Source organism: Syngnathus acus, chromosome 5 (genome assembly GCF_901709675.1).
Source record: "Syngnathus acus chromosome 5, fSynAcu1.2, whole genome shotgun sequence".
Taxonomy (NCBI): Eukaryota; Metazoa; Chordata; class Actinopteri; order Syngnathiformes; family Syngnathidae; genus Syngnathus; species Syngnathus acus.
The window spans coordinates 198765-210828 of NC_051091.1; the positions used below are offsets into that span (position 1 = coordinate 198765).

Here is a 12064-nt window from a genome sequence, read left to right on the forward strand (position 1 = left end):
TAGCTGGGGCTTTTGCAAACGGGCCGTATTTTTCAGACGTTTGCCCTGTCATCCATTCGTCCCGGGAGACTTTTTTACATTCAAAACAAAGGTTTGTGAAAAGTGGAGATTTGCCATTTGCCAACAGGAGATTTAGGTCATCACTCTGCAACATGTGCGCCTCACATTGCGCAGCGGTCACATCCAATAAAGGGATGAGCAAAATGTTAGCGACTTTTTTATTCAAATATTTCGCTTCAGCCTTTCATCCCACCATAGACCTCTTTCTCCCCCTCAAACGAACTTCATCAAGCTTTTTAATGACCGCTTGTGATTTTTTGGATGAGGCTGTGTAGCTCTGGAGTAGCGTCTCAAACAACGCCTCTGTGTTGGGATGAGTACTGAGGAAAGCTTTCTCCAGCACATACAAATCTACCCCCTTATCCTCGGGCAGCGTGGAGATGTAACTCAAACCAAAGTCGATGAGGACCAGATCGGACCGGCCGTTCTCCGGTGGACAGCTCAGCAGCACGTTGGAGGTGGTGAGGTCACCGTGGATGACGTCTTGGTCGTGCATTTTGGCCAAGATGTGACCCATCCTCTTAGCCAGATGCTCCAGTTCAGAACAGGAGGAAGCGGACCGCTGAGCGGAAACAATGTGGTCACGCACTGTTGTCGAAGCCACGATTTCCTCCATGAAAATGCAGTGGGAGGTGTAGTCCACAAAGTACACGACGGGAGCTGATATGCCTACAAGCAGAGCATTTGAAGGAGAATTCATGGTCGAGAAGTTGGGACGAAAGATGAAACATGCATGCTTTTCATTGTTGTGTTGAAAACCAAAGTGTGTACTTCAGTTAAATTGGAGGCTTCCCTCAATCGATGGGAGCAGGTTGCCACAAACTCTTCAATGACTTTGCTCATTGTGGCGGCGGCGGCGGCGCCCTGTGCCATGTGCCCTGTGCCTTGTGCCCTGTGCCCTGTGACTGTACTTGCCTGCTCTTCGGCAGCGAAGAATCGAACGAACCTCTTGCACGGTTCGACGGTGTGTCAGTTTTTCGTCCAACACCGCGTGCCTGTAACGTTTCGGGAAGCGTTCTTTCACGATAGTCGGCTTCCCTAGAAACACAGCCCGGTATACTCGCGCTTCGGCGCCTTGCTTTAATAGCTCTGCAGTAGTGAGAAAGTCGGGCAGCAGCATGCTGCTTTGACTTGACATCTTTTTTCCGGCTTTGCTTCTTCGGGGGGTTTAAATAGCCTTTCCGGTGTATTACCGCCACCTACAGGACGACTAAGTCCACTACGAGTTCATCAGTCTCTTAGATGGACGGACGGATGGATGTTTATTCATTTTTATTTTACAATGAGTGACACATTCTTACGTTTTATAGTATGCTGGTCATCCCAGTTTTTCCACATCTAAATCGTAATAGTTTTATAGGATATCCTGTCATAGTCTATAGCACATGCAAAAGATCGAACAGGTGACACGAGAGTCTAAAAACGAGTTCATCACCTCCGTCATATTTACTTTCCAGCTCATAGTTGTCATACCGGACGGGGCACTTTTTCTAATCAAAAGCCAAGGGAATACATCATGAGGTAGGGAAAGGTCAAATGTTGTTGTTGATGATGATGATTATTATTATTATTATTATTTCTGTCTACAATGTCCTGGTGGTGGTGGTGGGGGGGTCACCAGTTGCCACTCGGCGGTGGTATTTCAAAACAAAGTTAAAAATGTGTTGGGCGTTTTCAGTCTACGAAATTGCAGCCTGGTTTCGTCTGGGTTAGGGTAAAGGCAAAGGTAGCATTAGTGGGGATAGGAAAGGCTCTCCACAAACCAAATGAAATGGAGCTCGTTGATCAGAGCCTGGCTTGAAGAGGGCGGGATAGCGCGTAAACTTGGCACAACCCACTGCGAGGACAAATAAGTTCATCTTCAACGCTTTGTGAAGGGAAACCAGACAGCTTTCCAAACACATTTGGGATCGACATACGCTGCGCTGCGCTGCGCGTGACAGTAGCAGGAGTAACGTCACTCACTTTTCCTGACTTGTCTCCTCTCTCTCTCTCTCTCTCTCTCTCTCTCTCTCTCTCTCTCTCTCTCTCTCTCTCTCTCTCTCTCTCCCTCTCTCTCGCGCTCTCTCGCTCTCTCGCGCTCTCTCTCTCTCTCTCGATCTCCAACTTCACGTATGTGCATGTGTCTGCCACGTAGCGTCAACTTTTCTGGAGCAGCAGCAGCAGCGGCGGCGGCGGCGGCGGCAGCAGCAGCAGCAAACTCCTGTGAGTTGTTCTGCTCCCACCACGATCTATGCGAGGACTCCGTACATTAGCGTACATGAGTTCGTTTCACTTCACTTATCGCTGCAGTGCATGGCATGCGCGCTCGTGTGTTTTGTGTCTTTTTGTGTGTGTGTGTTTTCGACGAGGATGTTTATGCCTTGACAAAATAATTCCATCCACCTCGAGCCAAGAGAAGAACCAGTCAGGTCGCTAAGGCCGGCCGGGTTGTTTTCTTTGCATAATCATTCCATCGGTCCAACTATTTACCTTTTGAGTGATTGCTATAAGATCATGGAACGAACCAACAAGTCTCCGCACCATGTACATATGAGACAAAGACACTGTAAAATACGTGCAGTTGTGCAAAATGTTTTCACGATATTAAAAAAAGATATATCTTGGCGGTCTTACCGCCTCAAGGCATGTGATTTTCACATGTAGACCACTATCAGGTCGTGTAAACCCAAGGACTCGTTTGATTTGAGTCTGCGTATTGATTGAAAAGCAAGCAAGCAAGCAAGCAAGCAAGCAAGCAAGCAAGCAAGCAAGCAAGCAAGCAAGCAAGCAAGCAAGCAAGCAAGCAAGCAAGCAGAGTGTCCCTGGATCTGCCTTGCATTTTGTTGTGCATATCTCAAAAGGACCCAGTAATTAAATCACAGCAATCAACAAGGGGGTTGTCATGGTGACACTTGAGCGCCACACTCACTCACTGACTGACTGACTGACTGACTGACTGACTGACTGACTGACTGACTGACTGACTGACTGACTGACTGACTGACTCACTCACTCACTCACTCACTCACTCACTCACTCACTCTTGCGGGCTCATGTGAGCAGGATTTCCGGGCCAGCCAGCAGCGGCGATGATTTCCTAAGGCGTAACTTCATTTGTTTGAGCGAAATGTTGCTTTGGACCTAAGAAGCGACATGGCCGAAGAGCACTTCTAACGGGACAATAATGGGTAAGCAATGTCTCTTTCCGTTTGAAAGCACTGGCTGGACATTGATGTGAACAGATTGCTGCAAACAGACGCTTGAATGATTAAGAGTCACCTGATCATCAACAATCTCCTTTCTAATATTGTTGTAGTAGTCACGTGTCTGGTTGTGCATCGTCATCCTAGGTGGCTCCGCCCTCCTGTTTGCCAGCGCCTCGTCCACGCTGGGAGGCCTGGTTTTCGGTTACCAATTGGCCGTCATCTCGGGCGCTCTGCTCCAACTCAAGAGCCAGTTTGGACTCAGCTGCATTCAGCAAGAGCTGCTGGTCAGCTCCTTGTTGGCCGGAGCCCTGCTGGCCTCCCTGCTGGGAGGAAGCTTGATCGACCGTTACGGCTGCAGGAAATCCATCCTGCTCAGCATCGTCCTCATGCTGACGGGTACTTTGCTCCTCCTGGTCAGCTCCTACCAAAGCCTTTTGTTGGGTCGCTTGACGGTGGGCTTTGCCATGTGCCAGTCCTCCATGTCCTGCTGCATCTTTGTGTCGGAGATGGTGAGCCCCGAGCGTCGGGGCCGTTTGGTGACGCTGTACGAAGCCGGCATTACCGCGGGCGTCCTCTTCGCCTACACCGTCAACTACCTTTTGGTTCATGTCCAAAGCGGCTGGAAGTGGATGTTTGCCGTAGCCGCGGTGCCCACCTTGATTCAACTCGTCTCCGTATGCGCCCTTCCGTCGCCAGCGTCCCTTCCTTCCCAAACGACTCTTACGGCTGGAGATGAAGCTCGCTCAAATGGCAAGAAGGCGCAGTGCGACATCTCGTACCTTTTCCGGCGCCGAGACAACATGCGGACCCGCACGGCGCTAGGGCTGGGACTTGTGCTTTTTCAGCAGTTGACGGGACAGCCAAACGTCCTCTTTTACGCCTCGACCATATTTCACTCTGCAGGATTTCACAGCGACAATTCTGCCGTGCTGGCGACGGTCGGTATCGGAATAGTCAAAGTGGCGGCCACGCTGGTCTCCGTGGCGTATTCCGACAAATGGGGCAGGAGGCCTTTGCTCATCGGCGGATGCTGCGTCATGGCCTTTTGCCTGATCTGCGTCGGACTGCTCGGCGCGCATCCGCTCAACCGTGGGGGGGCGGCGCCGGCGGCACCGGCGAGGCCTTGCGGTTGGGGGCGTTCCGTTGGCAACCACACCGGTCCCCTTCTTCATCTGCCGGCCGGAAATGACACAGCGCTTCTCGGTGCACGGCTTCCGGAAACCCAAACGGAAAGAGCCGCTACGGAATCTTCTCCCAGCGTGGGGGATCGAGTTCTCAACTGGATCATTGTGGTGTGCATGATGGCGGCAGTCAGCGCATACTCCATTGGATTTGGACCCAGTTTGTATATGGTTGCAGCGATATAGTATCTCAAGCGTAGTTTTGTGATCCAAATGCTAAATCCTCTTTCGATGTTTGCTCCAGTGACCTGGCTCCTCCTCAGCGAGATATTTCCCGCAGCCGTGAGAGGACGAGCCTTCGCGTTCACCAGCTGCTTCAACTGGAGCGCCCACCTTTTGGTGGCTTTCACCTTCCTGGACCTTTTCAGTAAGCTCCCATGATCCCTGTATTGGTCAAATCCATCTGCAATGTGCCTTTTGTGGATATGGTCAGATGCGTTGGGTCTGTCCGGAACCTTTCTTATGTACGGGATGATGTCAGCGGCGGCCGCGCTTTTCTTCTACTTCATGCTCCCGGAGACCAAAGGCAAGACGCTGGAGGAGATCGACAGGGAGCTGCGCTTAAACAGGTGCTTTGCTCAATCGCCATCTATCTGTGTGCCAGCCAGGCAGGCGCAATATTGAGCTCGCTCGGCTTGTGTTTTGGCCTAAGATTTCACCACCGCACTGTGGACTGCTGTGACCTCATCAGACAAAGAACTTCCCCGTCAGACTACCAAAGAGTTGTCTGTCAATGAAGCGGTTGAACCGGCAGCTTTTCACAATACTGTCGTCGCGCACACTGGAAATGTGTCACATACGACTTCCAATCTGTTCTGCCACTCACTACTGAGCACTACTCTGAACAGCAAGAAGCTTTTATTTGACTAGAGAGGGATGATTTAAAATGAGGGTGCGTGCTAATGGCATGGTGATTGCTTCTTCTATTTGCTGTTACCTTTTTTCCGACTGTATGTCAATTCATTTATATTGAAATGAATTTGTGTCAAGGTTATTGGTAATGGATTAGAGAAAAACATCGAGTATATGACTTTATTTTCACTACATTTTTAGTATGTCAAATTGGATTACTGTCTGCATGATTGTCCTTTATTGTACTTATTTCCTATTTTTTGGAAAACACCTTTCAAATAAAGTTGCTACCTACCTACCTACCTACGCATTAACAATTTGACGTGCATAATCATGAAAAAAGCACAGGGTACTTGATAAATAACTGTTTATTTACACAAATATTTGCAAATACTAGTCTTCTACATAAGAACATCAAAATATATACAGTGGTGTAGTGACTCAATGTACACACTTTGATTTATTTGCATTTCCATGTTTACAAAAAATGTACAGCAGGGTCAAAAAGTCACACCATCAAACTGTGGCACAAGAACACAGGAGACCGAGATCCTTCAAGTGCTACGGTTCGGTACGGCAGAGTCACACCAGACGACACGACACGCGCTCAACTGCTGATTCCAAATGAACTCACCTGTCGACAATCGTTCCTATACTCACTCACATTGTCAACCGTTGGGGGGCTTGTCCTGGCTTGGCATGGCATAGCCACAAAACCCTTAATGCAAACTACTCACCTGCCATGCATAAAACTCTTTTTGTTCACTGTACATTTGCACCATCATAATAATCCATTCCCCAGTGTATTAAATTACTTTGAATCGTCTGTGCAGTGCCCAGGGCTCGAGAGCGTGCCGTTTTTGTCTCAACTGGCAACTCCGCATCATCCATCCATCCGTCCGTCCGTCCGTCCGTCCATATACGGGACACAAATCTTTCTGGCCATCTGTTTTTTTTTTTTTAACACTGTTCCCCCGCAGGGAATGAGCAACTGATTTGCATGAGTGTTTAAAGACCTTTGTCTATTGGGATCAAACCCGGTTTGTTCTTTCAAATAAACGGGGAAAAACTTTGGTCAAGGAGCTACAAAGCAGCATTTCTCAAGACATCCATGACTACTCGTATTTAGCGGGCCGCGTCCAGCGTCACCCATGAGGACGCTTGGCTCGCTACGGCTATTCCATCGAGCGCGACTGTCGCTGCATCTGGAGCGCAAAACGGCACCAGACGCAATTTGTTCAAAGTTATCAGAAGCCAAACCAAGTTAATTGGAGGTTTGCTTCTTTTGGTCCTGACGGCAATCACCTTCTGTCAAAGTACTTGTTAAAGTACGACATGAACAAAACCACCACGGATTACACGGTTTCCCTTTTGAATGCATGGCTGCATTTTAAGAAATGAGTGCATTTCGCCCACACAGGACTTTCATTTTGGATGTCACGTGAGCATGTTCGGCTGAGATGAGGAAGAAGAATCAAATCCCCCCCCCCCCAAAAAAAGGTTTGGATGAGGCTCGGCCACACAGAGTTTGGATGTAGATGTGTTGCACCTGTCTGTCTCCATTTGAATGGTCACTGGGGGGCTCCGGCGGGCACCGGGGAGCTCAGAGTGTTGCTGGCAGAGAGGACGGGCGAGCCAGTGAGTGGGCCCAGGGCAGTAGAGGCTGGCAAGGCAGAAATACCTGCAATGGCCATAGCAGCAGTTACACCACCTGCACTTTGCACAATAGTATGCCCAAGACAGGGGCATCATCCAGTGTCACTACTAGGAAACAACACTGAAGTTGAAGACAGGAAAAGAGTATTTCATTTTTTGAAATGGACCATTGCTGACATTTTTATTTCTCACCCAACCTACCGGTGATAATGCTGGCTGTGCTAACAGCAGCCGGGTTCCCACCGGGTAGGTTGGCGACTCCACCGCGAGACTGCTCCTTCACAATGGGGACTAAGGGAACAACAAAAACAACAATGCTATGTCATCCAGCTCATTCCAAAAGGCATCTTTCACCTCACCGGTGCAGTGTTTTTCATTGCAGTGTGTAAAACCAAAAAAAGCAATTCGCCTCCTTAATGGAAGCGCTTACAGAAGTAGGGGTGATCCATGGCCTCGCGAGCGGTCAGACGGGCTTGATGATCGTAGCGCAGCAGCTTATCCAGGAAATCCAGAGCTTCGGAGCTGACCAGATGCTGGTTTTCGCTGTGGACGAAGCGTTCCCATCGCTTACGGGAATGTCTGGAGAGAGAGCACGAGAGCACGAGAGAGAGCGTCAAAACATACGCTGCGTGACGGCAGATATGAAATTTGCAGGGAACTGGCACCTTTACCTTCCGAGTATATCGTTGAAGCGAGGCTCCAGCTCAATGTTGTATTTGTCCACATAGTCGTATAGATCTTCTGTTCCCAAAACCTTGGCTATTCTCACCAGCTAGAAGAACACAAACACTATACACCTGATTCAAATGATTGTGATCCAGCTTCTGCAGACCATCAGATGTTTTGCAACATCACGCGAGTTGCCTAGCCGCGCTTTATTTCATGCCTCCATTACCTGGTCATAGTTGTCGTAGCCGTGGAAGAAAGGCTCTTTCCTGAAGATCATGCTGGCCAACATACAGCCCAAGCTCCACATATCCAGACTGTAGTCATACATCTAAAACACACAGATGGCAATTCTGCTCAACGGGAAATTGTGGGCGGAAGGGCCGTGGGCGCAGCGCACACTGGTCGCCGCTGGGGTTTTTTTTCTTTTGTGGGCAAAGACATTCAAATCTAACTTTGTAAAATTGTCAAAACAAGGATATGTTTTCCTTAGCAATCTCAGCTATACCTGATAGTCCACCAAGAGCTCCGGTCCTTTAAAATAGCGTGAAGCCACTCTGACGTTGTACTCCTGTCCCGGGTGGTAAAATTCTGCCAGGCCCCAATCAATAAGACGTAACTACAGATGCATACAATCAACAGTTGTCACACAAATATGACCAAAGATAAGACTGAAGAAGAACATGTTTTGGCCTCTTGACTTTTGTTCCCCATAATAAAATGAGTTCCGGTGGGTGGGTGGTTGGTTGGGAGTTTTTTTTTTAAACACTGATCATCAACGAATACGTCAGGCGGCAGCTGTCGAAGGACTTACCTTGCGGTGTTCGTGATCAATCATCACATTATGTGGCTTGACATCTCGATGCATGATTCCCATACTGTGGCAATAATCCAGGGCCTGTTGAAAAAAGACACACATGAACTCCCACACTTCGTGTGGAGAGAAAACATTGGACTCACCTTGAGGATCTCGTACATATAGAAGCGGATGTCGTAATCTGTCAACGTTTGGTACAATTGCTAGGGATCACAGCAAAGTCATTAGAAAGAGCATCACTCATTCAACCATTCCAAAATGGTGGAACTAACATTACCGTGGCTCGTGTATCTGTTCGCCTAGTTATGACCCCAAGTGTGATTGGTACAAAAGTAAAAATGGTGTAGTATACAAAAGTAAAGGATTTTTTTTTTTTTTAATCAGAGCCAAAAACATAAACACATCCATCCATCCATCCATCCATCCATCCATCCATCCATCCATCCATCCATAATTAAAATGTCATTTGAAAAAGATGAAAAACTTCTCACCTTGAAGTCGGTGTTGTTAACATGTTCAAAGACCAAGGCGGGTGTACGAGACTGACAAAAAACAACAATGGTGCACGACAACCCTCCAGGTTAGAAATAAAGACAGAGGGGAATGTGTTCTTCGATGACCTCAAATTGCATACTTACCACAGGGTCTTTCACAATATCTATAAGGGAGACAATATTCGGGCCTCCTCGTAGATTCTCCAAAATCTTGATCTCACGCTTGATTTTCTTTTTCTTCACAGGCTAGTGAGACACGTACATTTTGTTGGCGGACGACAGTAATGGAGGCAACGAGGGCATCTTATTTACCTTGAGGATTTTGACTACAATCTTTTCATTATTGGTGATGTTGATGGCCTCAAAGACTTCACTGTATTTGCCACGGCCGAGCTTTCGCACCAGTTGAAAGTCATCCTGGTTACTGTGAATACATCAGTCAGATGGATTGCACATTTCCGGCGCCGACACGGTCGACATAGAGCCAAACGGCCGACGAGCACTTTTACCCCCATTCCACGACATGGGATTCGTAGTCCCAGTACTCTCTCGGCCGGTGAGTGTTGACCTCGTTGTACACCCTGGCCCGGCTCGGCACAGGTCCTGACATGTCCGACAGCTTGGCAGCTGGGCTCTTTCGGCAGCCGAAGAAGCAAAGGTAAGGGCTGTGGCTTTTGACTGAAAAGGGGAAGGGGGTACGGGGGGGTTATTTGAGGACAAGGGAGGGGGCACCAGGGGCATGTGGTCGTCGCTAGGAAAAAAGACAACAGTCATAAACTGCAGACAATGTCATGGCTGTGATGTACAACCCAGATCATTATTAATGGAACTTGCCATCACAATTACGTTTCGCGTGCACGGTATCTACTCCTTTCAATGATGGATTCCTTTGTTCATTTCTTGCTCGGAAATTCCGAGGAGTGTTATACTCTATTGCTATTAACTGGGATTAAAGAGACAGGTCAAGATCTTGTGCTGTTAAAATGGTTAATAATCATAACGCATGTCATTAAATCCAAATCTTTCAACTTTTGTGACTAAATTGATTGTCAAAAACGACTTCTAAATCAGGATACGACTAGCTTCTGCAGGTTCATATGGAGTGAAGCACATCACTCATGCTACACCGGATTGTGCCGTTTCAAAAGGGAATAGTCACTTGTTTTTATTTAATCACAAGATCACCACCGTTATAACACACGCACGCACACACTACAGTAGTGACGTGCACATTCCCGCCGAACTACTCTGGAGATTAATCGGCATATATCTGCTGTCATAAAAAAAAAAAAAAGGATACTCCAGACCTAGCAAATAGGTCATGCAGTCAGTCGGTCGGTCGGTCAGTCAGTCAGTCAGTCAGTCAAACAATGCCAAAATGTTAATCACACAACGAGAAAGTCTAGCGCGTCGCTTACTCGGCTTGTGATTAGTTTTTAGTTGTTCGTTTCCTGCTGTTGAGTCCCACCATTAGATGCACTAGAACTCACAGCTGCACAGAAGTTGCTCATTGAGCTATTCTAAAGGTGCATAGTGAAACTTATGTGTTGAGCAATGCAGAACGATAAGATTTGAAAGAACGTGTTGGCCTGAAAGATGGTTGGCATAGTTTGGACTGCTAACAGAGGGTGTAGCTAACTCATCCGTGTTGGGCGGACCCTTGACGTTAGCAACCGAACCTTAGCAAATGGCAAAGCCGATGTTTTATCGTCCACTATTGAGTGGTTTATATCATCAGTATATATTTACCCCCGTGATTAATGAGGCGAACGATACGCTTCTCCAGAAAATCAGTAGTCAATCCCAACGGGCAAATGGCGAAGCCTCGCCGGTATGCCTGTTCTGAAGCGAGATTTCTGCTGTATCAGAGACAACATGGCGGACCGCGGCCCCTACGTCACCAAGTACAGCTACGGAAGCCGCAATGGGACAAGCATCTCGAGTCGAGTCGGCAGCGATGCGATGGACTTGAAAGTTTGCCTCATTACGTCAAAAAGTGCTGTCAAAAATGTAGGACTCAAACTTCAGATTATGAAATAACAAGTTGAAACACGTTGCCTGGAGAACGGACAGATGTTTTGCTTGTTGTCTGCATCAATCCCCCCCCCGCCCCTTTGCAGGGTCAGTCAGGGTTCAAAACAATAGGACAAAAATCACAATAGGAATGAGAATTGGATGAAGACTAAAGGTAAAACGTCACATGACCCCCCCCCCCCCATACATGATTAGGAGGATGTTTGGGGCCAGTTGCTTTCAGCGAGGCTATTCAATAAAGTGTACTCTTGCTGATTGAGGATATCCTCTATACCAGGCGCGTCCAAGTCCAGTGTCCAAGTCCTCAAGGGCCGCCCGCCGTCCTGCCTCTTTTCCATGACTCCCTGCTGCAACACAGCTGATTGAAATGATCGATGCTTTTTGTATCGCTCGCCATCTTGCGTACTGTATCGCGAGCGTGACAAAGAGAAAAACAATTTTGCAGCCGCTCCTTTGAGTGATGTCAAAGCTGGCCCGGAGCCAGGATCCCAGGCCCCACAGGGAGGGGTTCAACTGGGTCAAGCCTTTAGGATGTTTCCTTCCTGTTCTTCTCTGACATCTTCCTGCTTCAGGATACCTCTGGGACTCATGAAGCAACGGTCCACCTGGCTACAAGATGATTGTGAACAGCAGCTTCTAATTAGCTCGTAGCACACACAGGTGAAAAGTTTGAAAGGGCATTTTGTTTTCTGCTACAAAAGATTCAAACCTTCGATCCATGGAGCAAGACTGTTGTAAAATATGATGACTTAAGCAAAGAACCTTTCACACTCGATTCAAAGCCACGAATAACTGAAGAGTCTTTCATTTGAAACCAAAAGAAGCATGTTTTTGAAATGCAGGAGGAGGTACGAGCACCAGTGTTGGATTTTCCACGAGTTCATTTTCGCAACAGTTTTGCCGGAATGACTTCTAGCTAGTCACTAGCTAGCACTAGCTGCTAGTGGGATGAATATGGTTTCAGTTTTTGGAAAACGGCCTGAGCCAAGATTCAAGCGAAAGGACAGTGCTGCCTTAATCCCATCAACATTATGAGGGTACACTTGTAGATTCTCCCTTTTTTTTTTTTTTCTTTTCTTATTTGCCGCACGACCTTAACAGCAGCTGTGTGTCACA

The 12064-nt window shown here is 47.7% G+C and overlaps 3 protein-coding genes across 9 annotated transcripts; 1 reads left to right on the forward strand and 2 right to left on the reverse strand.

Annotated features, from left to right (window-relative positions):
• Window positions 1–201: 201 nt before the first annotated feature.
• tp53rk (TP53 regulating kinase) lies at window positions 202–1216 on the reverse strand. The gene is made up of 2 exons (XM_037250924.1): window positions 976–1216; window positions 202–729 (listed from the first exon to the last, which is right to left on the reverse strand). The coding sequence occupies exons 1-2, from the start codon at window positions 1196–1198 to the stop codon at window positions 245–247; spliced, it is 708 nt and encodes a 235-aa protein (XP_037106819.1). The 5' UTR covers window positions 1199–1216; the 3' UTR covers window positions 202–244.
• Window positions 1217–1682: 466 nt separating this feature from the next.
• Window positions 1683–5576, forward strand: slc2a10 (solute carrier family 2 member 10). 2 transcript variants are annotated; one of them, XM_037250898.1, is made up of 7 exons: window positions 1683–2265; window positions 3106–3230; window positions 3393–4589; window positions 4674–4796; window positions 4863–4998; window positions 5082–5226; window positions 5266–5576. In XM_037250898.1, exons 2-6 carry the CDS (start codon window positions 3227–3229, stop codon window positions 5164–5166), a joined length of 1545 nt encoding a protein of 514 aa, XP_037106793.1. In that variant the 5' UTR covers window positions 1683–2265; window positions 3106–3226; the 3' UTR covers window positions 5167–5226; window positions 5266–5576. The 2 variants fall into 2 exon arrangements, with proteins under 2 accessions (XP_037106793.1, XP_037106792.1); XM_037250897.1 differs by lacking the exon at window positions 1683–2265 and having other exon boundaries at window positions 2497–3230.
• A 146-nt stretch (window positions 5577–5722) lies between these two features.
• Window positions 5723–10818, reverse strand: csnk2a4 (casein kinase 2, alpha 4 polypeptide). 6 transcript variants are annotated; one of them, XM_037250909.1, is made up of 13 exons: window positions 10664–10818; window positions 9424–9665; window positions 9227–9338; window positions 9059–9160; window positions 8912–8962; window positions 8564–8623; window positions 8418–8501; window positions 8112–8222; window positions 7833–7934; window positions 7609–7709; window positions 7368–7516; window positions 7139–7228; window positions 5723–6962 (listed from the first exon to the last, which is right to left on the reverse strand). In XM_037250909.1, the coding sequence occupies exons 2-13, from the start codon at window positions 9522–9524 to the stop codon at window positions 6853–6855; spliced, it is 1173 nt and encodes a 390-aa protein (XP_037106804.1). In that variant the 5' UTR covers window positions 9525–9665; window positions 10664–10818; the 3' UTR covers window positions 5723–6852. The 6 variants fall into 6 exon arrangements, with proteins under 6 accessions (XP_037106804.1, XP_037106809.1, XP_037106808.1 ...); XM_037250914.1 differs by having other exon boundaries at window positions 9424–9548; window positions 10664–10812; XM_037250913.1 differs by having other exon boundaries at window positions 9424–9592; window positions 10664–10808.
• Window positions 10819–12064: the final 1246 nt, after the last annotated feature.

Excerpts from the sequence above, each read along its gene's own strand:
- tp53rk (XM_037250924.1), bottom strand. The coding sequence starts at position 1,198 with ATGTCAAGTCAAAGCAGCATGCTGCTGCCCGACTTTCTCACTACTGCA. Across the intron at positions 730-975 it reads TCTTCGCTGCCGAAGAGCAG|GCATATCAGCTCCCGTCGTG; the intron begins GCAAGTACAGTC and ends CTCTGCTTGTAG.
- slc2a10 (XM_037250898.1), top strand. Across the intron at positions 4,797-4,862 it reads CACCTTCCTGGACCTTTTCA|ATGCGTTGGGTCTGTCCGGA; the intron begins GTAAGCTCCCAT and ends GGATATGGTCAG. Across the intron at positions 4,999-5,081 it reads AGGGAGCTGCGCTTAAACAG|ATTTCACCACCGCACTGTGG; the intron begins GTGCTTTGCTCA and ends TTTTGGCCTAAG.
- csnk2a4 (XM_037250908.1), bottom strand. The coding sequence starts at position 10,425 with ATGAGCAACTTCTGTGCAGCTGTGAGTTCTAGTGCATCTAATG. Across the intron at positions 8,502-8,563 it reads ATATGTACGAGATCCTCAAG|GCCCTGGATTATTGCCACAG; the intron begins GTGAGTCCAATG and ends TTTTTTCAACAG. Across the intron at positions 7,710-7,832 it reads GCTACGACAACTATGACCAG|CTGGTGAGAATAGCCAAGGT; the intron begins GTAATGGAGGCA and ends GTGTTCTTCTAG.